We start from the raw sequence: 27205 nt of genomic DNA, 5'->3' as shown, positions 1-27205 counted from the left end.
TAGAGCTCGTGTACAGAATTAGACCACAACTAGTGTACCAAATTAGCCTACAACTATTGTACAAAATTAGTCCACAATTAGTGTACAGAATTAGCCTACAACTAGTGTACAGAATTAGCCTACAGCTAGTGTACAGAATTAGCCTACAGCTAGTGAACATAATTAGCCTAGAGCTAGTGTACAGAATTAGCCTAGAGCTAGTGTACAGAATTAGCCTATAGCTAGTGTACAAAATTAACCGACAGCTAGTGTACAGAATTAGCCTACAGCTAGTGTACAGAATTAGGCTACAACTAGTGCACAGATTTAGGCTACAACTAGTGCACAGAATTAGACTACAGCTAGTGTACAGAATTAGCCTAAAACTAGTGTACAGAATTAGCCTACAGCTAGTGTACAGAATTAGCTTACAGGTAGTGTACAGAATTAGACCACACCTAGGGTACAGAATGAGCCTACAACTAGTGTACAGAATTAGCCTACAGCTAGTGTTCAGGCTTAGCCTACAGTTAGTTTACAGAATTAGCCTACAGCTAGTGTACAGAATTAGCTTACAACTAGTATAGAGAATTAGCCTACAACTAGTGTACAGAATTAGCCTACAGCTAGTGTACAGAATTAGCCTACAGCTAGTGAACATAATTAGCCTATAGCTAGTGTACAAAATTAACCGACAGCTAGTGTACAGAATTAGCCTACAGCTAGTGTACAGAATTAGGCTACAACTAGTGCACAGAATTAGGCTACAACTAGTGCACAGAATTAGACTACAGCTAGTGTACAGAATTAGCCTAAAACTAGTGTACAGAATTAGCCTACAGCTAGTGTACAGAATTAGCTTACAGGTAGTGTACAGAATTAGACCACACCTAGGGTACAGAATGAGCCTACAACTAGTGTACAAAATTAGACAACAATTAGTCTACAGAATTAGCCTACAGCTAGTGTTCAGGCTTAGCCTACAGCTAGTGTACAGAATTAGCCTACAGCTAGTGTACAGAATTAGCTTACAACTAGTATAGAGAATTAGCCTACAACTAGTGTACAGAATTAGCCTACAGCTAGTTTTCAGAATTAGCCTACAGCTAGTGTACAGAATTAGCCTACAACTACTGTACAAAATTAGACCACACCTAGTGTACAGAATTAGCCTACAGCTAGTGTACAGAATTAGCCTAGAGCTCGTGTACAGAATTAGACCACAACTAGTGTACCAAATTAGCCTACAACTATTGTACAAAATTAGTCCACAATTAGTGTACAGAATTAGCCTACAACTAGTGTACAGAATTAGCCTACAGCTAGTGTACAGAATTAGCCTACAGCTAGTGAACATAATTAGCCTAGAGCTAGTGTACAGAATTAGCCTAGAGCTAGTGTACAGAATTAGCCTATAGCTAGTGTACAAAATTAACCGACAGCTAGTGTACAGAATTAGCCTACAGCTAGTGTACAGAATTAGGCTACAACTAGTGCACAGAATTAGGCTACAACTAGTGCACAGAATTAGACTACAGCTAGTGTACAGAATTAGCCTAAAACTAGTGTACAGAATTAGCCTACAGCTAGTGTACAGAATTAGCTTACAGGTAGTGTACAGAATTAGACCACACCTAGGGTACAGAATGAGCCTACAACTAGTGTACAGAATTAGCCTACAACTAGTGTACAAAATTAGACAACAATTAGTGTACAGAATTAGCCTACAGCTAGTGTACAGAATTAGCCTACAGCTAGTGTACAAAATTAGCCTACAACTAGTGTACAGAATTAGACCACAACTAGTGTACCAAATTAGCCTACAACTAGTGTACAAAATTAGATATTTAGTGTGCAGAATTATCCTACAGCTAGTGTACAGAATTATCCTACAGCTAGTGAACCAAATTAGCCTACAGCTAGTGTAGAGAATTAGTCTACAGCTAGTGAACATAATTAGCCTAGAGCTAGTGTACCGAATTAGCCTACAGCTAGTGTTCAGAATTAGCCTACAGCTAGTGTACAGAATTAGCCTACAGCTAGTGTACAGAATTAGCCTACAACTACTGTACAAAATTAGACCACAATTAGTGTACAGAATTAGCCTACAGCTAGTGTACAGAATTAGACTATAACCAGTGTACCAAATTAGGCTACAACTAGTGTACCAAATTAGACCACAATTAGTGTACAGAATTAGCCTACAGCTAGTGTACAGAATTAGCCTACAGCTAGTGTACCAAATTAGCCTACAGCTAGTGTACCAAATTAGCCTACAGCTAGTGAATATAATTAGCCTAGAGCTAGTGTACCGAATTAGCCTACAGCTAGTGTTCAGAATTAGCCTACAGCTAGTGTACCAAATTAGCCTACAACTAGTGTACAAAATTAGACCACAATTAGTGTACACAATTAGCCTACAACTAGTGTACAGTATTAGCCTACAGCTAGTGTACAGAATTAGCCTAGAGCTAGTGTACAAAATTAGACCACAATTAGTGTACAGAATTAGCCTGCAGCTAGTGTACAGAATTAGCCTACAGCTACTGTACATAATTAGCCTACAGCTATTGTACAGAATTAGCCTACAGCTAGTGTACAGAATTAGCCTACAGCTAGTGAACATAATTAGCCTAGAGCTAGTGTACAGAATTAGCCTAGAGCTAGTGTACAGAATTAGCCTATAGCTAGTGTACAAAATTAACCGACAGCTAGTGTACAGAATTAGCCTACAGCTAGTGTACAGAAGTAGGCTACAACTAGTGCACAGAATTAGGCTACAACTAGTGCACAGAATTAGACTACAGTTAGTGTACAGAATTAGCATACAACTAGTGTACAGAATTAGCCTACAACTAGTGTACAAAATTAGACAACAATCAGTGTACAGAATTAGCCTACAGCTAGTGTACTGAATTAGCCTACAGCTAGTGTACAAAATTAGATATTTAGTGTGCAGAATTATCCTACAGCTAGTGTACAGAATTATCCTACAGCTAGTGTACCAAATTAGCCTACAGCTAGTGTACCAAATTAGCCTACAGCTAGTGTAGAGAATTAGTCTACAGCTAGTGAACATAATTAGCCTAGAGCTAGTGTACCGAATTAGCCTACAGCTAGTGTTCAGAATTAGCCTACAGCTAGTGTACAGAATTAGCCTACAGCTAGTGTACAGAATTAGCCTACAACTACTGTTCAAAATTAGACCACAATTAGTGTACAGAATTAGCCTACAGCTAGTGTACAGAATTAGCCTACAGCTAGTGTACAGAATTAGCCCACAATTAGTGTAGAGAATTAGCCAACAATTAGTGTACAGAATTAGCCTCCAGCTAGTGTACAAAATTAGCCTACAGCTAGTGTACAGAATTAGACCATAACCAGTGTGCAGAATTATCCTACAGCTAGTGTACAGAATTATCCTACAGCTAGTGTACCAAATTAGCCTACAGCTAGTGTACCAAATTAGCATACAGCTAGTGTAGAGAATTAGTCTACAGCTAGTGAACATAATTAGCCTAGAGCTAGTGTACCGAATTAGCCTACAGCTAGTGTACAGAATTAGCCTACAGCTAGTGTACAGAATTAGCCCACAATTAGTGTAGAGAATTAGTCTACAGCTAGTGAACATAATTAGCCTAGAGCTAGTGTACCGAATTAGCCTACAGCTAGTGTACAGAATTAGACCATAACCAGTGTTCAGAATTATCCTACAGCTAGTGTACAGAATTATCCTACAGCTAGTGTACCAAATTAGCCTACAGCTAGTGTACCAAATTAGCATACAGCTAGTGTAGAGAATTAGTCTACAGCTAGTGAACATAATTAGCCTAGAGCTAGTGTACCGAATTAGCCTACAGCTAGTGTTCAGAATTAGCCTACAACTAGTGTACAGAATTAGCCTACTAGCTGTTGGCTAATTCTATACACTAACTGTAGGCTAATTCTGTACCTTAGTTGTAGGCTAATTTTGTACACTAGCTGTAGGCTAATTCTATACACTAGCTGTGGGCTAATTTTGTACACTAGCTGTAGGCTAACTCTGTACACTAGTTGTAGGCTAACTCTGTACAGTAGTTGTAGGCTAATTTTGTACACTAGCTGTAGGCTAATTCTGTACACTAGCTGTAGGCTAATTTTGTACACTAGCTGTAGGCTAATTTTGTACACTAGCTGTAGGTTAATTCTGTACACTAGTTGTAGGCTAATTCTGTACACTAGCTGTATGGAAATTCTTCACTTGTTGTAGGTTCATTCATTACTAGCATTGGCAAATTTTACTAGCTGTAGCAAAGCCGGTTTATGAGGAGCCTGGTCACTTTCTGTTTCCCCATAATATCAACAACATGACTGCAAAACTCTAGAGGGATGGAGCTTAACAGCTAAAAACAAAAAGTAAGGATGTATTTCAAGAAAGCTCACCTGTATATTTCCTTTTTTGTACAGCTAATGGGTTTTGGGCAGTAGCCATAGATATACATAGCTATATGCCATGTTGCCTGTTGTTCTCTATCTTGTGAACACATCTACTTGTATTGAGAGATGATGAGTTCTCTGGATTAAATTGGCCACAGCTTCCTTATTACTCAAACAATTTTCACCAAATTTGTTTTGTTATAGTTCTCAGACAGATTAATCTAGGTTAATCTAGGTTTTACTTCTTTAAAAACTGCTAATTAGCCATCCAGACCAGCAGAAAAGGCCATCTTAATTCACAGAAAAATAAAATGATGGACAAAGCTAAAGTTGGCTTCTTATTTGCCAGTTTCTTGTTTGAGTTTTCCCTTTACACCTTAAATGGCGCAGCAGTCACTTTCTGGTGCCCTAAGCTGCACCATTAAAAGTTCAACAGAAACAAGAAGCTGGGTGATGCACCATTTAAGGTGGAATGGAAGAATTCGTACAAGAAGCTGGCGCATAAGGAGCTAACCATAGCTTTGTGTAAGAAGGTGCTAACATTAATCTGTCATGAATATCTACACAGATTCATCATTGTAAATAAAAACTATTGCATAAAGGTAAGATTCCTTGAATAGACTATTCATTGAAATAAGTTTAATATAAAACTAGAGGAAAAATAATCACCTCAACAGGTTCTTTGTGGATCACCAACTACACGGCCACCTACACATAAATCACACAAACAATACGCCTCACATAAACATGAGCATGGATTTCTGTGTTCCCTCTATTATATAATCCTACACCATTTTCTGATTGTAATATTCTTGAAAGGATTTATAAACTATGTTTTTATTCAAATGCATCTTAACCCATTCATTTTGGACTCACTTGGGTATGGGAGGCAAATCCAGCCAGAAAATGAAAACAATAAAATGTAAATGCAAACCTCTTTTTGCCATTTCTTTTTCCAAACATCTGTGCAAATATCCTGCCAAAATTGAAAATGAAATTAAATACCTTAATGTGCAGTTTCATTTTTCACATGAGCATGAGACATTTGTGTCAAAAATAAAAATAAATTGAAAACAGCTATGTCATTTCATTTTAGTCGTTATTCTGGTATTTCATAGCCAAATCTAAAATGTAAAAGCTAACAGACAAAAGAAAACACAAACTTCACTTTGGCTTTGGCTTCTCTTCATGAAAAGCAGAATACATGTCAAAACTAAAATCAAAATGCAATGTTTACTTTCTTATTTCTTTTTCATAGCGGTTGGCTTCAAATCTGACCAAATTAAATGAAAATGCAAAATGAATAAATCAACAGCAAAGCGACAGTCTGTGATCCAGTTTTTGGCGTGCTTTAACTGTCGGAATGAAAAGGCAACTGTAAACAAACATCAGCGCCACCTGTTGGAGATTCACTTCATTTTCCCATTTTCATTTTCCTTTTCAAACTGACCAAAATGCAAATATATGTTAATTAGCACTAGGTGGGGCTACAGGTTACATTTTAGGACATCCTCAGCTGCCTGTGTCAGAATTGCCATCATTCCTCAAGATAAAAGTCTCCAGAAAAACCACCATCATGACTCAGATCTGGTGAAACTAAACATCAGACTAAATATTGTTAGACCAAACGGCCTCAGAGAAAAGGTATGAGACCAAACACAGGCCTGGTCAAGCACAGACTGGTTTGTATAACTTAGAAAACTCTTGTGTATCTCGATATAAATGCCAGTATAACATTTTCACAGTTTTTTCTCAGATTTTCATTACATTACATTACATTACATTACATTTACATTTAGCAGACACTTTTATCCAAAGCGACTTACACACGATTTTCACAGATACCTTTTCTCTGGGGCCGGTTGGTCACCAGATCTAAGACATGACAATATTTTTTTTCTAATGGCCTGCTGTGGTATTGCTGGGATTCAAACTCAGAACCTCCTAAAGTTGGGATGAATTATTACACAGCTGCACCACATGAGATAATGCCACACTTCAAAGTCAAAACAACAAATAGTTTCTCCAGTGTATTAAACATTTGTAGACACAAAATCTGAGTTGGTTCACGTGTTCCTGAGTGGTGCAGTGGACTGAGCCGTCTACCCAACAGGAGGTTGTGAGATTGAGCCACAGCGATGCCATAGCCATCCATGAGTGTGTACTCAATGTCTCACACACAGGATGTTGTGATGGACAGAGTCTTGGCTGGTAAGGAAGTTTCCATCCATCCATCCATTTTCTAAGCCGCTTCTCCGTCAGGGTCGCGGGGGGGTGCTGGAGCCTATCCCAGCAGTCTTCGGGCGGAAGGCAGGACACACCCTGGACAGGTCACCAGTGGTAAGGAAGTTGATTATAAAAAAGTTCATTTTATTTACATAGCTGAGATGCAGTACTAAAAGCATTAAGAGAACTTTTGACTGAACTAAGAAATTTAAGTTGTGTGTCCTCAAGAAAAGCAATATAATCAGTTACTATATCATTTTAAGTTGAGCTGACCTCTATTTTTTTTAACAGTATAGCTGTAGGCTAAGTCTGTACATTTGCAGAAGGTTTGTTCCTCACTAGGTTAATTCTGTACACTAGCTGCAAGTTCATAATTAACTAGCTGTAGGCAAATTCTGTATGTGAGCTAGATTTAGTTTTCACAGACTGTAGGCTAATTCTCTGACAACTTTAAGCTAATTCTCTTCACTTGTTGTTGGCTGAATCAGGTAATTTATCTGCTGATGAATGATTTCTCTCTGACACACCTGTGAAGCTTAGCTAACACATTTGTGCTCTTTACCTTCCAGTTTTCCCATCAAAATTCTGATCTGAATTCTGTGAAAATGGATTTGTTCAGTTCTCTCACTGTTTTTTGAATTAATTTTAGGTGTTTAAAATAAAGAAAATGTGGATTAAAGCATTGATAACAGAGAGAGAAATTAGAGACAGAGAGAGTTAGTTAAAGAAAGAGAGAGTGATAGAGAGATTTAGAGAGAGAAGGTGTGTAAATGATGTTTGCAGGCTGATTGATTTTTATAAAGCGTTTATTGTCACTGTTCACTGAGAGAATAAAGAGTTATTGTGTTCTGAGAGCAGCAGCTGCAGAATGAGTTCAACAACCTCTCACACTGATATATACACTTGGAGTGTGTGTGTGTGTGTGTGTTATCTGCTTGTCTGGAAAACAGATGATTTACACATTCATGTACTCTATGTGCTGCTGGAGATAATAAAGAAAAAACAATGGGATTGTTTGTTTAGGGAATTTTATTGATTCTGGAAAGTCGAATCCCACAGCAGAAAAAACTCCAACACTAATGTTAACACTATGATATTATGACTGGAACACCAACAATGCAATATTTAGACTGGAAAACTAAAGCTGTAATATTAAGAGTGTAACACTAACTCTGTAATATTAAGACTAACACTAACGCTGTAATATTAACACTGGAACACTAATGATGTAATATTAAGACAAACACGAATGCTGTAGTGTTAAGATTGGAACATTAATGCTGTAACGTTAAGACCGGAACACTAACGCTGTAATATTATTACTGGAACACTAACGCTGTAATATTAAGACTGAAACACTAACCCTGTAATATTAAGACTGGAACACTAACGCTGTAATATTAAGACCAGAACACTAACCCTGTAATATTAAAACAGGAACACTAATGCTGTAATATCAAGACTGGAACAATAATGCTGTAATATTAAGACTGCAACAATAACAATGTAATATTAAGACTGGAGCACTGACGCTGTAAAAATGAAACTGGAACACTAACGCTGTAATATTAAGACTGTAACACTAACTGTGTAATATTAAGACAGGAACAGTAACATTGTAACATTAAGACCGGAACACTAACATTGTAATGTTAAGACCGGAACACTAACCATGTAATTTTAAGACCGGAGCACAAACGCTGTAATATTCAGACTGGAACACTAACAAAGTAATACTAAGACCGGAACACTAACCATGTAATACTAAGACTGGAACACTAATGCTGGAACACTAACGCTTTAATATCAAGACTGGAACACTAACTCTGTAATATTAAGACTGAAACATTAACTCTGTAATATTAAGACCGGAACACTAACGCTGTAATGTTCAGACCGGAACACTAACCCTGTAATATTAAGACTGGAACAGTAACGCTGCAATATTAAGACTGGAACACTAACATTGTAATGTTAAGACCGGAAAACTAGCCCTGTAATTTTAAGACTGGAGCACAAACGCTGTAATATTCAGACTGGAACAATAACAATGTAATACTAAGACCGGAACACTAACCATGTAATACTAAGACTGGAACACTAATGCTGGAACACTAACACTTTAATATCAAGACTGGAATACTAACTCTGTAATATTAAGACTGAAACATTAACTCTGTAATATTAAGTCTGGAACATTAACTCTGTAATATTAAGACTGGAACATTAACATTGTAATATTAAGACTGGAACACTATCGCTGTAATATCAAGACCGGAACACTAGTCCTGTACTATCAAGACTGAAACACTAACGCTGTAATATTAAGACTGGAAGAATAACATTGTAATATTTAGACTCTAACACTAACCCTGTAATATTAAGACTGTAACACTAACCCTGTAATATTTAGACTCGAACACTAACACTGTAATATTAAGACTGGAACACTAAGGCTGTAATATTTAGACTGTAACACTAACCCTGTAATTTTAAGACCGGAGCACAAACGCTATAATATTCAGACCGGAACACTAACCATGTAATACTAAGACCGGAACACTAACCATGTAATACTAAGAGTGGAACACTAATGCTGTAATATTAAGACCGGAACACTAACGCTATAAAATTAAGACAGGAACACTAATCATGTAATACTAAGACCTTAACGCTAACCATGTAATACTAAGATGGGAACACTAACGCTGTAATACTAAGACCGGAACACTAACGCTGTAATATTAAGACTGGAACACTAACAGTGTAATACTAAGACTGGAACACTAACGCTGTAATAATAAAACAGGAACACTAATGCTGTAATATTAAAACTGGAACACTAATGCTGGAGCACTAACACTGTAATATTAAGACTGGAACACTGACCCTGAAATATTAAGACTGGAACACTAACGCTGTAATATTAAGACTGGAACACTAACGCTGTAATATTAAGATTGGAACACTAAGGCTGTAATATTAAGACTGGAACACTAACCCTGTAATATTAAGACTGGAACACTAACGCTGTAACTAATTCTATAGCAACATATTGTTGTTCATTTGTCTAATAATTCAAGCTTATTTCTACAGTATCATTCATAAATATAATGCAACACAAACAGAAAAAGAAAACAATTGTGTAATCATGCAATAATAAATGTAGCAACAATATAGTGAAATCGCATAAAATAAGAAACACAAAACAATACAATAAACAATACAACACAACCAGTGGACCTCATACAGCCGAATGTCCAGTGAGAAACATCACTGTTACCAGAAGTTCTCGAAGCTGTGGTGAGAGGGACCTCTGTAGGTGAGGAGGCGCATCAGTACAGCACCATCAGCAGGTCTAAAATACACTGTGTTTACTGTATTGCGTTACTGCAATTTTTTATTGCTGTACTGCATTGAGTTCTATTAAAGAAGACGCACAGCTGATGCACCACATTTCTCAGTTCAGATGCATTTAGAGACATGAGGTTTGTATGACTAAGCTGATTTTAATAATTCTAGTCCATCTCACATAAAGCCTCTAAATAAGGTCACGTGGGCTTGTGTTAAAAAAAAAAAACAAGCCAAATTTTCTATTTTCTGCAAAATTCATAGTTTTTCTGTTTAAAGTTTTCTCCATTAGATTCCAAATTTAGTGACTTCCACCAACCTTTCAAAATTCCAGTATAATTGAATGTAAACAGAGTCACTTAGAGGCTGTAGTGAAACGCTCCGTTCTAGAGTACTTGCTCACAGTGGTAGTGATAGGAACCTCTAAAATCTCCCTCAAAGAACGTTATTACATGAAATAATTATGAATGCACTGCCTGCTATCTGAGATATTGGTTGATGCTAATTTGAGAACTTAAAATCAATTCATGGGGGAAGGATACAAGCAGGGCACTGTGAGGCAAAATAATTCCCAAAGAAAACTATTATTTCAGATGTTCCACTATTCATTAACATTCCACATCAAACTCAAGACATGTGTAGGTTAACTGGTGGATTTGGATAGTAAATAAAATGTCTATATTTGTGTTGTAGTCATTGTGACATCTGAACCATTTCGCATGAGACCACTTTAAATCCGAAGTCTCATACACTCTCAAATTATGGAAGAATTCTGGGAAATCAGTGGAATACCACTTTAAATATTGAGGTAACTCTTCACACACTGACTAATCTGAACTAAAATATGAGTATTAATTAGTATAATAACTATGATTATTATTCATTAAAAGCTCTAAAGAAATTGGAATTAGTCTGTTTAGAAAAATAATAATTTCATGAATTTTTTGTTGATGTAGCTTCAAATATTACATGCAAAAATGACTAATTCATACATTTGATAGAAATGTGAGAGTATTACATAAAACCGAAAATTTTGAAAATTGACTATTTACAGATAAAAGTTTAGATTAAAAAAGGTGAATGTTTTTTCAGTTACATTTTTTGTAAACAGTTAAGTTCAATATTTAAACATCCATGACTATAAAAACTAAGCTCAGCTTTGACATTTTGAACAGATGAGTGAATCAAATAGAAGTTTGTACTTGAATAATGTCCACCTATATCAGTGATGATCTTATCAATTATCAGGAGCTTATGATTGTTATAAAACAAATTAAGTGTGTCCATGTGTGATCTTGACCCTGTTCATACTTCTCTCTTTCAGATGGTTTTTGTGTTCAAGATAATATTTTAACTATTGTAAATTGTTCTCTGTCAACAGGTTTTTTACATACACTTTTAAAACTGCCCTGGTGAAGCCTCTGCTGAAAAACAGCAGCATGGATCCTTCTGGACTAAGTCATTTTCATTTTCAAATTCAAAATTTCAACTTTTAAGTAGTCTTAGAAAAAGTTGTTTTTAAAAGTGTATCTAATATATAACAGTTTATATGAGAATTTTCAGTCAGTTGTTTTAAACACAACATAGCACAGCACTGAGACAGCATTGTTACCCTTGTGAATGATCTCAGGCTCAATGCTGATACACAAAATCTTTCTGTTCTGGTCTTATTTTATACCATAGATCAGAAGATTCTAATTCAATCCCTCTTGAATTAGTCAGGCACAGTTTTAGAATGGTTTAAAGCATAATTAATGCATAGACAATTCTTGTTTTCACTGGGGAACCATTCATCAAACACATTTTACATGTTATGTCATTAGGAAACATAACAATGCTAATAACACACAACTGTACATTTCAATTCCTTATGGTAATCAAGACTTTGTAGACAGACTAACCAGCTGTGTTTTTGATATTTCTCACAGAATTTTCTACAACTAAATCACGAAAAATCTGAAATACTGATCGTTGGTACTAAAACTCAGGGGAAGCTGCTTTATGAGAAGCTCAGCTCTTGATCTTCATATACCAAACCCGCAGTAGGCAATCTGAGTGTGATCTTAGCTCTGTTTTATCTGCATGTAAACACAGTCACTATAGCAGCTTTTTATCATGTAAGAAATGTCTCTAAAGTTCAGCCTTTTCTCTTTCAGAGCAACGCAGAGAAACTTTTTGCTGCATTTGTTCAGTAGAGTTGATCAATGTAATGATCTTGAAAACAATCCATTCTCCACAACCCATACAGAAGGCAGCAGCAAGGATCTTCACACCACCAACACAGAGAGCTCATATCACCTCAGTTTACACACTGCACTGACCACCTGGATCTTCTAGGTTTATGCTAATTTATGCTGCTTGTTTTTAAAGCTCTAAATGACCTTAAGACTCCTGAACGTTTGTCTGTTTATGATCTTAGATCTGCAGATACTGACTTTCCGCAAACACCTTCCATAAAATACAGAAAACTTGGAGAGACTCTTTCTGTTATTCTGCTTCTGAACTGTGGAGCTCAGCTCAACTTTTATTACAAGCTCAGAGGTCATATTTAATAAACATCTGAAAATGCAGCTCTTTAACTCAGTGCCTTATTAAAACTATGTATGTTTGGTGTTCATCTCTTTAATCTGATCTGTGATATTGTCTTTTATGGTTATGAATTAATACTCATAGTTTCTTCTATCATTATTATGCTGCATCAGCTGGCTGTAAAGCACATTGAGCTGCCACTGCTATTAAAGTGCTCTAGAAATAAAGATATTTATTTATTTATTTACTTTAAATATGAAGCAGCACTGGACAGAGACGAGTTGTAGAAGTCTATTGGGGAAGATGAAGTGCATGTATGGGTTGAGTGAGTGTGTGTGGTTTTTGGAGGTTTTTGGGGGAATCCCCACTAAACCCTCCCAACAACCCTCTCCCTGTCCCACCCTACAATCCCTGCCCCCCCACAACACAACACACACCCTCTTGTACAGTATTCCTGATTTGTTTATGGATTATTTTCTGTAAGTTCAGTTGGGGATTCCTTATAAACTGTAAACGCTCACACCTGCACACACACACACACACACACACACAGTGCAGAATGGTGAATTGTTTGTATATTAATATTATAAAGAACATATTTGCATGCTGCGGCTTCTAACTGCTGTGTAACAGCCTGCTGAGGAACACTGAGTGTGTGTTGTGAACTGAGAACTGATGCACATAATAAAAGCTTTTAAATGCCTATTTAACAACAGATGCATTAATGATCATACAGCACTGTGGAACCTATGTACATTGTTTAAAGGGATTTATCTGGGCAGTAATTGTGCTTATGCTGAATTCACTGTAACACAAAATTACAGCAAATACACTTAAACATAAATGCAGCAAAAAGTTATATAAATTTCTTATTTTGAAAAGAAAAAAAAAACATTTTGAGCTAGTTTGAAGTTTGGTTCCAGATTTCTCCTTCAGTATCAGCAGCTCCTGATTTAAATGAATGAAATACTGATGACATAAAGCAGCTAATTAAATTAACTGCAGTTTATACTGATCTTCCTTGAGGAGACGTCAGCTAAGAGCCTAAATAAACACATCAACACAACAATATTGCTATTTACTGTACTAAAGTTACTTACACTGATTATGATTAAGTAATAATGTATAAGTATACTGTTTTGGGAATGTTGTGGGAAAATAAGTACTCTATGCTCAGATGTACAGCTTTTGAATACCACTGGGGTGCCATCACTTCTGCACAGTAAGTTCAGTGTTACTGATGCAGATTCAGAGCTACTCAGTTACAGCAGCATGCCCGCAAGTTTCTGCTGCTTTCAGAATCTATTAATTGAGCATGCAGCTATTTTTAAGGGCACTCAGGTTCCGACTTTACTGTCAAATAAAGCAACGTTTTCAAACGTGCAGCTTCACACCAGTAAATCCGAAACCTCTGCCCTGAAACGGCGTTCCTGAGAGTCCCGCTCACTTCATCTGGTTTTAAAGTGAGTTAGAACGATCAGGTCTGTCGGGTTTGATTAATTAAATATGCATTAATGATAAGAATCGGCTGCTGTATTTTTGTATGCTGTATTTTGCCGTCGCTGAAATTTTTGGCAGCAGGTGCATCGCTGCGTAAACTAACTGCCAAATCCGCCCATCAGGGGATTTTCCAGACTCGCCCCGAGGCTCCTGAGAAACGTCTGAGTTTCCTGAGCTGCAAAATTTCACGTGCAGAATCGTGTGGAATTTACACAACTGCTCAGTGACATCAGTGACATTCAGCTCAGCAGAGAAGAGAAAGAAAAATATTCAGTTTGACTTTCACTCTGCTGATGTCACTGACTGTCACTTTAATACTGACTCGCTGATTCACTGACTCCAAATTGACTCACTGATTCACCTACTCCACATTGGCTAACTGACTCCTCACTGATTCTCTACTGACTCCTCACTAAAACGTTGATTCCATATTGACTTACTGATTCACTGACTTCTCACTGATTCACTGACTCCTCACTGATTCCACATTGACTCACTGATTCACTGACTTCTCACTGATGCACTGACTCCACACTGTGTGTAGTTTTAGCTGAATTGTTTACAATGCTGTGTAATAGATGTAAGTTGAATTGTATACTATGTGCAAAGCATGTAAACTGGATTATTCACTATAAATGTTGTAAACTGCAATGTGTATTGTGTGAAAGCAGGTAAACTAGATTGTTTTCTCAGGGTAAAGCGTGTAAACTCTATTGTTTACTGTGTGTAATGTGTATAAACTATAAACTGTTTTTTACTGTGAAGCATGAAAACTGAATTGTTTATTGTAAAGCATGTAAACCGCATTGTTTACTGTGTGTAAACTGCATTAAGAAATGCTGCTCTGAAAGCTGAACTCCATGGCTGGTCCATCCTTTCTGACCATCATGAATGTCTGAGCAGGTGAAAGAAAGCAGGATCCCACGGGACGAGAGGTGCTCAGGGATTTGGAGCACAGTGAAGTGTTTACAGAGCAAACAGTCCGTCCCTCAGGTGGGACCGTGTGATAGTGCGGCTCGGTGGAGTTGGCTCTGTGAAACAGGTTCATAAAAAGGTGCAATATTCCAGATGGTGGGTGTTATCAGTCTCAGCAGTGCAAATCAGACAGGTGTCCCAGCTGCTGCTGGAATTATTGATCTCCTCTCAGCGCCAACAGTTAAACACAACGTCACTGGTCCATGAGCTCATCATTTCACAGTAACAAAACTACTATTTAGTCATTGATTAAAGGGAAATACCGATTAAATTGCTGACCTGCCCACCTCTGTAAGCAACTTACACTCCCTAAAGTCTCAGGTTAACTGGGGGAAGGAAAGTTTTTAAGGCAATCAAGCAAAAGTAATTTCTATTTTTTTTTTGATAATCCATTTTTCTGATACTGTTCCTTTCATAGTCCAACACTATGAATGAAGTTAAAATTTACTTTATTAAAATAAGTTAATGTAAAATTAATGTTAGTCACATTCTGAACAGAAAGTAAATATTAAATTTATTTTGTGCATGTAAGGTAAATATTAAAGTTAACTCCTGAATACATCACAAAGGCATGTTTATTTATATAGCACCTTTCATTCACTGCTATCATATAAAGTGCTTTTCAAATGAGAAAATACAGTTATTAATAAAATAAAGGAGAATAGAAATAAAAATATGATTAAAATCATAGATTGTAAAAGAGAAAAATTCTTAAATAAAAATAAAGATATTAAGGTACTAGTAAGACATTTATATAGCAGTAATGGCACCTTAGTCTATTCTGAAACAGACTGGTATCCAGTGTAAGGATTTAAGAAAGGATAGGGATGTGTTCCTTCTTTTACTTCTAGTGAAACTCTGGCAGCTGCATTCTGAATCAGCCGAAGCTGTTTGATTGTCGAGTCTAGTTAGGAGACCATTATCAATCCCAATAGAAATAAAGGCGTGGATGATTTTTTTCAGGTCTGCTTGAGTCAGAATATCTCTGACCTTGTTGACGTTCTTTAGGTAATAAAAAGCTGATTTAATTACAGGGCTCTTAAAACTGTGATAGGAATTCATTAGTGCACCATGGTTACATCCAAGTTCTTTAGATTTTAGGGCTCTTGAATCCAGATATACAGCTAGTCTGTGCCTCTCAGTGCTATTAAATAAAATAATCTCATTAAATCTTTATGCAACTACAGAAAAAATTGTTCCATCCAATTAGTGATATGCTCAAGACATTTACAAAGTGAGTCAAGGGGACCATAGTTGTTTGGGGAGAGTTGTTTGGGGAGATCTGATATACAATAATCTTATACCATTTTGCCAAGAATAAGCATGTATAAATAAAATAAGATTGGCCCAAAAACTTAACCCTGGGGGACACCACAGGTCACTGGCACTATCTCAGTAATATTATTTTCAGTTTCCACAAAGTAGTCCCTTTTTGCAGGTATGAACTAAACCATTTAACAAAGTTCCTGAGAACCCAACCAAGTGCTCATGTCTACCTAGGAGAGTTTATGGTCAGTGGTATCAAGGGCAGCGCTGAGATCAAGCAATAGCAGAGGTTTTTTTGTCATGTGACAAATGTCATTAATCACTTTAATTAGAGATGTCTCAGCACTATGATGAAATTTGTCTAGACAGAAAGCCAGTAGGTTGCTTGAAGATGTTTTTCTTCAATATTTTTTCAAATGAAAGGTAGACTTGAAATCAGTCAAATAGAGTTGCTTCTAGATTTTTTTCAGAGAGGCTTCAGATCAGCAGTTTTTAACATGTTAGGAAAAATGCCTGACATGACTTATGTGTTTACTATGTGTGGTGAGTGTTTACTGCTATTGAGTGAAACATGTTTAAAATGTTACAAATGGAGGGTGTGAGATGACTCATTTTATCAATTATAATTTCATTATTAATAGTACTAAACTGTACTATTTTAACAATGATATCTTTAAGTGGTGATGAAGAGAACACGGGCTCTTTCGTGGGTATAGATGTATTTATGACTTCCCTGATATTATGGATTTCTCTGGCATTATAAGCAATAATATTAATAAAGGCAGAATACCCTTCGCCATGGTTGACTTATCATCTACATATGTGGGCCCTGACTTAGTAATCTCATCCATAACACTGACATCTGGGAACTGACACTGAAAATAAAATCTGTATAGTGTGTAACCACTTTACTGTTAAAAGCATAAAATCAAGCCCATGAGCTGTAATAAGATCATTAATCGAATTGGATTTATTTGACTTGTTTGTGAGAGATTTCATCTCTCTGAGTGAACTAACTTGGTAACCTGTGCACTTTGACCTAGAAGCTAGTTAATCTTAAAATTATTTTGTGTATATAAAGTAAATATTACAGTTATTTTCTGCGTATAAGGCCACAGTGACCTTGAGTTCTAGGCACTGACAGAATTATAACCTTATTGCTTCGTTCACTCACTCAGCCGCTCCCCTGCCAAGTTTACTGAGTGCTTTAATTCATTTTTATTCACACACACACACACACACACACACACACACACACACACATCACATTAGCAAATGAGAGAATGATTTTTAAAGTGACCTGGAAGATGTGAAAGAAGTTGTAATGATTTTCTGGAGTGATTCTCTCACAGAAATATAGTAAATACAGGAAAAATGATTAGATTAAAAAATAGTTCAGATGAACACTCAGCAGTAGAACTTTATAATGGGCAAGAGGCTGTAGCTCTGCTGTAGTTCTGCAGTAACTCTGTTGTAGTTCTGATTTAGTTATGCTGTAGTTCTGCAGTAGCTCTGCTCTAGTTCTGCAGTATCCCTGTTGCAGTTCTGCAGTAGATCTGCTGTAGTTCCGCAATAGCATAGTGGCTGTAGCTCTGCTGTAGTTCTGCAGTAGCTCTGCTGTAGCTGTGATATTGTTCTGCAGTAGCTCTGATGTAGCTCTGTTTTTCTGCTCTAGTGCTGCTATAGCTCTGCTTTTCGGCTGTAGTTCTCCACTGTATTTCTGCAGTTGCTGTGCTGTAGCTCTGCTGTACTTCTACAATAGCTGTGCTGTAGTTCTGCAGTTATTCTGTTGTAGTTCTGATTTAGCTCTGCTGCAGCTCTGTTGTAGTTCTACTCTAGCTCCACTGTATTTCTGCAGTTGCTGTGCTGTAGTTCTGCTGTAGTTCTACAGTAGCTGTGCTGTAGTTCTGCAGTTACTCTGTTGTAGTTCTGATTTAGCTCTGCTGTAGTTCTGCGGGAGCTCTGCTGTAGTTATGCTGTAGATCTGCTGTAGTTCTTCAATAGCTCTACTTTAGCTCTGCTGTAGTTTTGCAGTTCTGCTGTAGTTATGCTGTAGATCTGCTGTAGTTCTTCAGTAGCTCTGCTGTAGCTCTGCTATGTCTTGGCTGTAGTGCTGCTATAGCTCTGCTTTTCTGCTGTAGCTCTGCCATAGCTCTGTTGTAGGTCTGCTGAAGTTCTACTGTAACTCCACTTCTGCTGTAGTTCTGTGGTTGCTTCGCTGTAGCTCTGCTGTAGTTCTACTGTAGTTCTGTCATAGCTCTGTCATAGCTCTGCTGTAGTTCTACTATAGCTCCACTGTAGTTCTGTGGTTGCTTTGCTGTAGCTCTGCTGTAGTTCTACTGTAGCTCTGCTGTACCTCTGATGTAGCTCTCCTGTAGTTCTGCAGTAGCTCTGCTGTATCTCTGCTGTAGCTCTGCTGTAGTTCTATAGTAACTCTGTTATAGTTTTGCAGTAGTTCTACTGTAGGTTTGCTGTGATTCTGCTGTATTTCTGCTATAGTTTTACAGTAGCTGTGCTGTAGTTTTGCAGTAACTATGTTGTAGTTCTGATGTAGCTCTCCTGTAGTTCTGCAGTAGCTCTGCTGTAGATCTGCTGTAGTTCTGCAGTAACTCTGTTGTAGTTCTGATGTAGCTCTGCTGTAGTTCTGCAGTAGCTCTGCTGTAGATCTGCTATAGTTCTGCAGTAGCTCTTCTGTATCTTGGCTGTAGTTCTGCTCTAGTTTTGCAGTAGCTCTGCTGTAGCTCTGCTATTGTTCTGTAATAGCTATGATGTAGCTCTGCTTTTCTGCTGTAATTATTCTGTAGTGCTGCTGTAGCTCTGCTTTTCTGCTGTAGTTCTGCCATAGCTCTGTTGTAGCTCTGCTGTAGTTCTACTGTAGCACCACTGTAGTTGTACTATAGTTCTGTGGTTGCTTTGCTGTAGCTCTGCTGTAGTTCTACTGTAGCTCTGCTGCATCTCTGCTGTAGTTCTACTGTACCTCTTCTGTATCTCTGCTGTAGTTCTACTGTACCTCTTCTGTAGCTCTGCTATAGGTCTCCTGTAGTTCTGCAATAGCTCTGCAGTAGGTCTGCTGTAATTCTGATGTAGCTTTGCTGCAGCTCTGCTGTAGTTTTGCAGCAGGTCTGCTCTAGTTCTGCAGTAGCTCTGCTGTAGTTCTGCAGTAGCTCTGCTGTAACTCTATGGTAGTTGTAAGGATTCAGTATGTTTTTATTCTCAGAATATCATAGACTGTTTTAATATTAACTGAAATGTGCTCAATTGTTTGAGGTGTTAGGATTTTTGTTAATGAACTTCACATGAGCTAAACTGTAATTTTACTAGATATTTCTCTCTGTATTTGACATTTTATAGAGACTCAGTTTGAAGGAGTTTATCACTGAATTGAACTATCTCATGAAAATGAAGATAAATCTAAGCTCACTCTGACTGCAAATCTTATAACTTTATCAAACTTCTGCATGTTACTGTGAATTTATAATTACTAAACTTTGCTATCTGTAAAAAAATATAATGCCTCTAATTATTTTAACAGAATTTCTGTTATTCAGATCTAACTGTGGTTTTGTGAGTGATTATTTTGACAGAAATGAATGAGTAATGACGTTAATACAGACAGAAGCAAAGCAGTGGAGCCAGAGGGCCTACAGACTGTTACCCGGGGGCGTGGCCGGGGGGGGGGGGGGCGATTTGCATTTAGAGATTGGCACAGGGACATGGGGAATCCAGGGTGTGTGTGTGTGTGTCTGTGTGTAGGATATAAAAGGCTGTTTTCTGGCAGCAGGTGAACTTTACAGGTGACTCTTCATCAGACGGATTTTAACTCCATCTGCTTCAGTTCATTTACAGAAATATCTGAAACTGTCTACATTGGGAGCTTTGACAAGGTAACTCGCACACTCTCAACTGCACTCAATATTAACACACTTACACATTAACATGTAGTATGTAAAAAAAAATAAAGTTATTTATTTATCCAGAGACAAAGAAAAATCAATATCACCATAAATTGAACAATAATATCCAATAAAATATATTAAATATTAACACATATCCAGTATGAATGTGTGTTCAGCATTAGAATATTGAGTTCTCTAAATGGCTGTGTTGTGTGATGTGTGTTGTATGTAATGTGATGTGTGTTGTGTAATGTGTGTTGTGAGTGTGCGTTTGTAATGTGTTTGTGTGTGAGTGTTTGTGTGTGTATTTGTGTGATGTGTTGTGTGCTTGTGTTGTGATGTGTGTACGTGTGTGTTTGTGATGTGTGTTGTGTGTGCATGTTTGTGTTCGCATTTGTGATTGTGTGATGTGTGTTCATGTTTGTTTGTATTTATGTTATGTATTTATGTGTGTGTGTGCATGTGTTTGTGTGTGTGTGTGAATTCTAATTCACCCATCGTGTTTGTGGTGTGTGTGTGTGTGTGTGTGTGTGTGTGTGTGTGTGTGTGTGTGTGTGTGTGTGTGTGTGTGTGTGTGTGTGTGTGTGTGTTCCAGAGAGTACACAATGCTGACCAGCCTTGAACCGGTGAGTCTCAGTTTAGTCTTTTATTGTTTGTTTATTTGTTTACATTAGAATTCAGCAACAAAACAAACTTAGAGTTACTGAAGAAGAAAAAAACAGGTTTCACACTGAGATATTACTGAAAAATACTGTGCTAAAATTACTGAGCTATTATAGGGAAATTATGAACTATTACTAAGGGTTAAATTCTGAACAAACACCACACACATTTACACAGCAGGTAAACACACACTCTCTCAACATGTGAATTGTTTAAACACTGAAACGGCTGTTGTGTTGATGGCCAGATATTCTGTCAGAAATGCAAATTATTTCATGGAATTATGCTGTAACTACACACACATGCAAATTTACAGCATTAATCAGTCTGTACACACGCTCACACTGTATACACACACAAACACACACTGTAACATTCATATTCTCAACATCACCATTCAGACACACACTGTATACACACACACACACTCACACACATACACATACACTGTACACATATACTACACAGTGTGTACACACACACACTCTCCACACACAAAATATGATATAAGAAAATAGAATACTCTGTAACAGGTTAAATCAGAATTCCATGGAATATAAGAGAATACTATATAATATGTATATAATATAATAATATGTATATAATATGTATATAATATAATGATTTACTATATAATGCACTAATATACATCATATAATACATTAGTATATTTTTAATATGTTGCAATAGAACACCATATAATGTTATAATGGATTATTAAGTAATACATTAATGTACTATTAGTGTACTATTAATATGTATGCCATAATAGATCACTATATAATACATTAGAACACTATATAAAGTGATATAATAGATTATTATGTAATTACACTAGTATACTATTAATATGTTGCAATACAATCTTATACACTAAGCTATGATACAGTGAGCTGTTGCAGTGGTGTTGCAGTGAGATCAGTACATGGCTGAACTTCAGAATCGTCACTCCAGCTCTGCTTTAGCATCTCTGTCTGTATGTTCCTCTGGGTTACTCCATGTTTCATGTTTGTTTCTTCGTTCTTCAGCTCCAATACCTGCAGGAGCTGCATCCTTGTGGGCCGTCAGCTGGAGAGATGGAGCTGGAGGTCATTGAGGAGTATCTGCAGGAGCACTCAGGAGAAGAACCCAGAGCACAGAGCCGAACCGAAGGGGAGATCATCATTGCAGGTCAGCAAGAGAAAACAGCAGTCAGGAGACAAGGACAGTAAAAGGTCAGAGGACAGTAAAGGGGGGGGGGGGGGGGGGGGTCAGTTCACCTAAAGCTGCTGATATTTTGGCTGAGGGCTGTGAACAGATGCTCAAGGACTGGGTTAGATGTTCACTTTTCAGGTGTTTGTTACGTTGCTTTTGTTCACAAAATGAGGAGTTTATTTGCAAAAAAAGATCTCATGAATCATGTTTTATTGTGCATTCCAGGTAATATCAATCAAACTGAGTTGTTTAGATTAAGTAAAAATAAAGGTAATTTTAAAAATGTAACTTTATTGATTTTGTATTATTATTATTATTATTATTATTATTTTGTTTTTTGTCAAAAACAGATAACTGCAATGGTCATTTTGTGTTTCAGAGTTAAAGCCATTTCATGCATACAACTTTCTTTAAGGTCAATATGTAGCATCTTTACCATAAAACAAGCAGGTAAAGAGCTGAAAACTGAACACAAACAGTCCATTAACCCAGTTAATTGGTCAATATTAAACATCCATAAAATCCGAGCTCTGAAAATCCTAATGCTGAATTTTAAATGGCTCACTGCTTCCTGTATAGTGCACTATGTGAGTTATGAAATTTTGTCTTTTTTGCCCAAATATTGCACTTTGTCCAGTGTGAATTCACTCAGCCCAGTTTAGACTGGACTAGTTTACTGAGGGGACGTCCATCATGACCTTTACTCATATCTTCTTGTGCACAGACAGCAATAAAATGAGTGCAGGATGAGTGACTTTCTTGTGGGTTATATTTTCAACAAGCTTGTCATCTAATCATGGAATACTAAACATTGATAATGTTGGAATATGAAGTACTGATAGAATCACCCTGCACGAGGGTAGAGAGGATGGAGATGAAGTTCTACCCCTCAGGTTAATGGCTCCAAAAAGCATCCATTATTTCCAAATTCACTCTGAATTAATTTGTCCAAAAACTCAATATTTATGTATTATTGTGTGATTAAGTCAAAAGAAACATCTCTGAACATGTTAGGAAGGTTTTATCATCTTCAGCTGGTTATTGATAACTGAGGGTCTTACTGCAGTCTGTGATTGTGTTCAGAGAACAGCTGGTGGGGGAGGTTTGCATATGAGTGGCAGTATGGCGGCACATCCAGAGCAGAGGACAGAACCACCAGGCAGCAGCAGTGGCCCAGCCAGTACAGTACCAACGAGTGGGTAAGTACACCCCCTTGAGGCAAGTGTGAGAAAATGTATGCGTGCAGTTAGCATCATGCTAATCGGTGGTGTCATTACTTTTTAGGTATCGGGTGTCTTTAACGCTAAAGAAATAAACTTCAGACTTCAAACACATCTCGGCTGATTGGCAATATTTAGCAGAAAGCGGGGTGGGGAGGTGGGGGTGGGCGTAAGTTAACCATACAGTTTAATCAAATCAAATCAAATCAAATTTATTTATATAGCGCTTTTTACAACTGATGTTGTCACAAAGCAGCTTTACAAAAATGGGAATCACAGCACAGAGAATCAGACAAAACACTGAACATAATATACAGAATATACAGAACCCCCGTGAGCGCTGAGGCAAGGAAAAACTCCCTCAGAGCTGGAGGAGGAAGAAACCTCGGGAGGACCAAGACTCACATCTAAAGGGGGGGACCATCCTACCACTGGTCAGACAACTTATAAGTTAAACATTGAAAAGTCAATTTTACATCCACGCAGTTCTAATATATTCAGGTGTGTATAATCAACAGTGGAAACAATTAGAGTTCATATAGATTTGGATGTGATCTGTAGTGGAGAAGCTGCGTTCCAGAAACTTCCATCAGTCTGGTCAATCAGGGGGACAGGGGGACTTGAGGGTGGGACATCCATCAGTATTGGGCCGGACCGGTGGACAGTCAGTAACTCGGAGGAAGGAAAGATTTAGGAATTAGTTTAGACTGTATTTATGAAGAACAGAAAATGTAAAAAATTATCAGAGTGTGACTAATGACTCCGGCAGGTCTGAATATGACAGCCTAACTAAAGGGAGAGAGCCAGAAGGTAACATAGACACGGAGGCTCCCTGAGACACTGGCATTCACCCACTCCACCGTCCACAAACCTGAGTGACTGCATGTAGTGAGTGACAGCAGCACCAGCATCTCAGTTTACCCACAATTCACTATGTCCATGAACCCCTGGATCTGCAGCCTTATCTAAAGGGAATTAACATTAACTACCAAAAGCTAAACTAAACAAGTAAGTTTTTAGTCTAGACTTAAAGATTGAGACTGTGTCTGAGTCCCGAACATTATCGGGGAGATTATTCCAGAGTTGGGGCGCTTTATAAGAGAAAGCTCTTCCTCCTGCAGAGCTTCTCTGAATTTTGGGAACTACTAGGAAGCCAGCACCCTGTGATCTAAGTAATCGTGGTGGTTCATAATAGGAGATAAGGTCTCTCAGATACTCAGGAGCGAGCCCATGTAGGGCTTTATACGTTAACAGGAGAATTTTATAGTCTATGCGGAATTTGACTGGAAGCCAGTGAAGAGCTGATAGGACTGGACTAATATGGTCAAATTTTCTAGTTTTAGTAAGGACCCTGGCTGCAGCATTTTGAACTAGCTGAAGTTTATTTAAGTTACTGCTAGAACATCCTGACAGTAGCGCATTACAGTAGTCTAGCCTTGACGTAATGAAGGCATGTACTAATTTTTCTGCGTCATGTAAGGATAAAGCATTTCTTAGCTTGGCGATGTTACGGAGATGTAGAAAAGCTGTTTTAGTAACATTAGATATGTGTTTATCAAATGCTAGATCTGAATCTATGATAACGCCAAGATTTTTAGCTGTTGAACCAGGTGTGACTGAGAAGTCGGCCAGATTCAACATTAGGTGTGATAATTTATTTCTAGCAGCTTTAGGGCCTAATAGAAGAACTTCTGTTTTATCACTATTTAATAGAAGAAAGTTGTGTGACATCCATGATTTCACATCTTTTACGCAATCCTCCATTTTCTTTATTCTCTGTTTGTCATCAGGTTTGGCTGATATGAAGAGCTGCGTGTCGTCTGCATAACAATGAAAATTAACATTATGTTTTCTAATAACTTTGCCCAGGGGGAGCATGTATAACGTAAAAGTTTAAGATGATTACGAACAGTTAACCATAACTTTAAGATGCATGCGTGTTTTATAGGGCGAGCACTGTGTGTATGAAGCTCCGTTCCTCAGTGACTCTGACTCCCACTGCAGCTCTGTCTGCCCAGAGTTTCCCCCATCACCCCCTACAGGTGGCCAAAGAACTTCAGCCTGGGAGACGCTACCCATCACCCCACTGACTGGTACCAGGCCTTTATACACCTTTACTGTAGAAACACTGTCAGAGACAGACAGACAGATAGAAGACAGACAGTTACACACACAGGCAGAAAAACAGACTGACAGTCACACAAATAGACAGACAAATATACAGCTGATGAACAGACAGACAAACACTGTCAGAGACAAGCAGATACTTACACAGACAGACAGATAAACAGACAGACAGATTGATAGATAGATAGATCATTAGGCAGAAACAGAGAGACAGGTAGAAATCAGACAGAGGTTGTGAGACAGACGCTCAGAATGAATTGTGGTCTGTTTATTTATTTTTCAGCAAGAAAGAGAAAAACAGTGTTTGGAATGAACACACATTCTTTCTCTGGTTCTCTGCAGGTAAAAGAAAAGAGCGTTTATTTCAGTTTCTGTATGAGATGCTGCAGAGTCCCGACATGCGCAGCTGCATTTGGTGGGTTCAGTCGGCAAATGGAACCTTCCAGTTCTCCTCACAGAACAAAGAGAAACTGGCGGAAATGTGGGGGAAACGCAAAGGAAACCGCAAAACCATGACCTACCAGAAAATGGCTCGAGCTCTACGGAATTACTCGCGCACCGGAGAAATCTGCAAAGTCAAACGCAAGCTGACCTACCAGTTCAATGAGAGAACACTGAGGGGCCTCCAGAGCAGCTCCCAAAAATTCAGCTAATAATGTCCCCAGAATTTTGCTCTGAATTAATTATTCATCCAAAATTTGACTCTGAATTAATTTTTTATCTGATATTTCACACTGATCATTTATCAAAAAAGCACTAGAAATTAATAAACCAAAATTCATTCTGAATTCATAATTTATTTAAAACTTCATTAAAAATGAATAGTTTACCCAGAACTTCACCCTGAAAGAATAATTTACACAAAACTCTTACTCTTACTCACTGTGAATTAATGATAAATAAAACAATACTCTTGATTTAAGAATTTATCTAAAGTTTAATTCTGACTTAGTAATTTATTATGACTCTAAATAATTTAGCCAATAATCCATCCACAATTTCATTCTGAATTAATAATTTATGCAAAAAATGTATTGTGAGTTAACAATTTATCCAAAAATTAATTCTAAATTAACAATTTATGTAAAAATTCTTTGACTTAATCCTTTATCCAAAACTCGCTCACAGTTAATAATTTATCCAAAAATTTACTTCAATAATTTAAATATTCACACTGAGTTAATCATTTATTCAAAATCAACTCTGTTAATAATTTATTGAAAATTCATTTTGAGTTAATAATTTATCCAAAATTCACTCTGAGTTAATAATTTATTCAAAATTCACCCTGAGTTAACAATTTATCTCAAAATTCACTCTTTGTTAGTGATTTATCAAAATTCACTCTGAGTTAATAATTTATCCAAAATTCACACTGTGTTAATAATTTAGCCAAAGTTTACTCTGAGGTAATAATTTATCCAAAAACTCACTCTGAGTTAATAATTTTCCCAAAAGTCAGTCTGCGTTAATAATTTATTCAAAATTCACGAGTTAATAATTTACCTAAAAATTCACTCTGAGTTAATATTTGCTCCAAAATTCAGTCTGCATTAATAATTTATTCAAAATTCACTGAGTTAATAATTTACCTAAAAATTCACTCTGAGTTAATACATTGTCTAAAAATCCACACTGACTGAATGAGCTGTCAAACCTAACTGCATCACTCTGCTGCAGGGAATCCTGAATAAATACTGAGTATTTACTGTTTCACACCTGCATTGATTATCTAATGGATCTGATTGGCTGCCTGGATGAAATTTGATTGGAACTATTCTTCAATGCTTTAATTAACATTTTTTCATGAAGGATCAAAAGGAAATCTTTAAATTGCTGTAAATCCGAGGATTGTTGTGTCAT

The 27205-nt window shown here is 37.2% G+C and overlaps 1 protein-coding gene across 1 annotated transcript; it reads left to right on the top strand.

The window, feature by feature from the left end:
* Positions 1–20004: 20004 nt before the first annotated feature.
* Positions 20005–26292, top strand: LOC108414583 (transcription factor PU.1). Its single transcript, XM_017687468.2, has 6 exons — positions 20005–20126; positions 20734–20764; positions 21830–21971; positions 23079–23194; positions 25164–25308; positions 25685–26292. Exons 2-6 carry the CDS (start codon positions 20744–20746, stop codon positions 25993–25995), a joined length of 735 nt encoding a protein of 244 aa, XP_017542957.1. The 5' UTR covers positions 20005–20126; positions 20734–20743; the 3' UTR covers positions 25996–26292.
* The last annotated feature ends 913 nt before the right edge of the window (positions 26293–27205 follow it).

This window comes from Pygocentrus nattereri, chromosome 9 (assembly GCF_015220715.1).
Source record: "Pygocentrus nattereri isolate fPygNat1 chromosome 9, fPygNat1.pri, whole genome shotgun sequence".
Lineage (NCBI taxonomy): Eukaryota > Metazoa > Chordata > Actinopteri > Characiformes > Serrasalmidae > Pygocentrus > Pygocentrus nattereri.
This window is presented reverse-complemented; position numbering and strand designations above follow the sequence as displayed.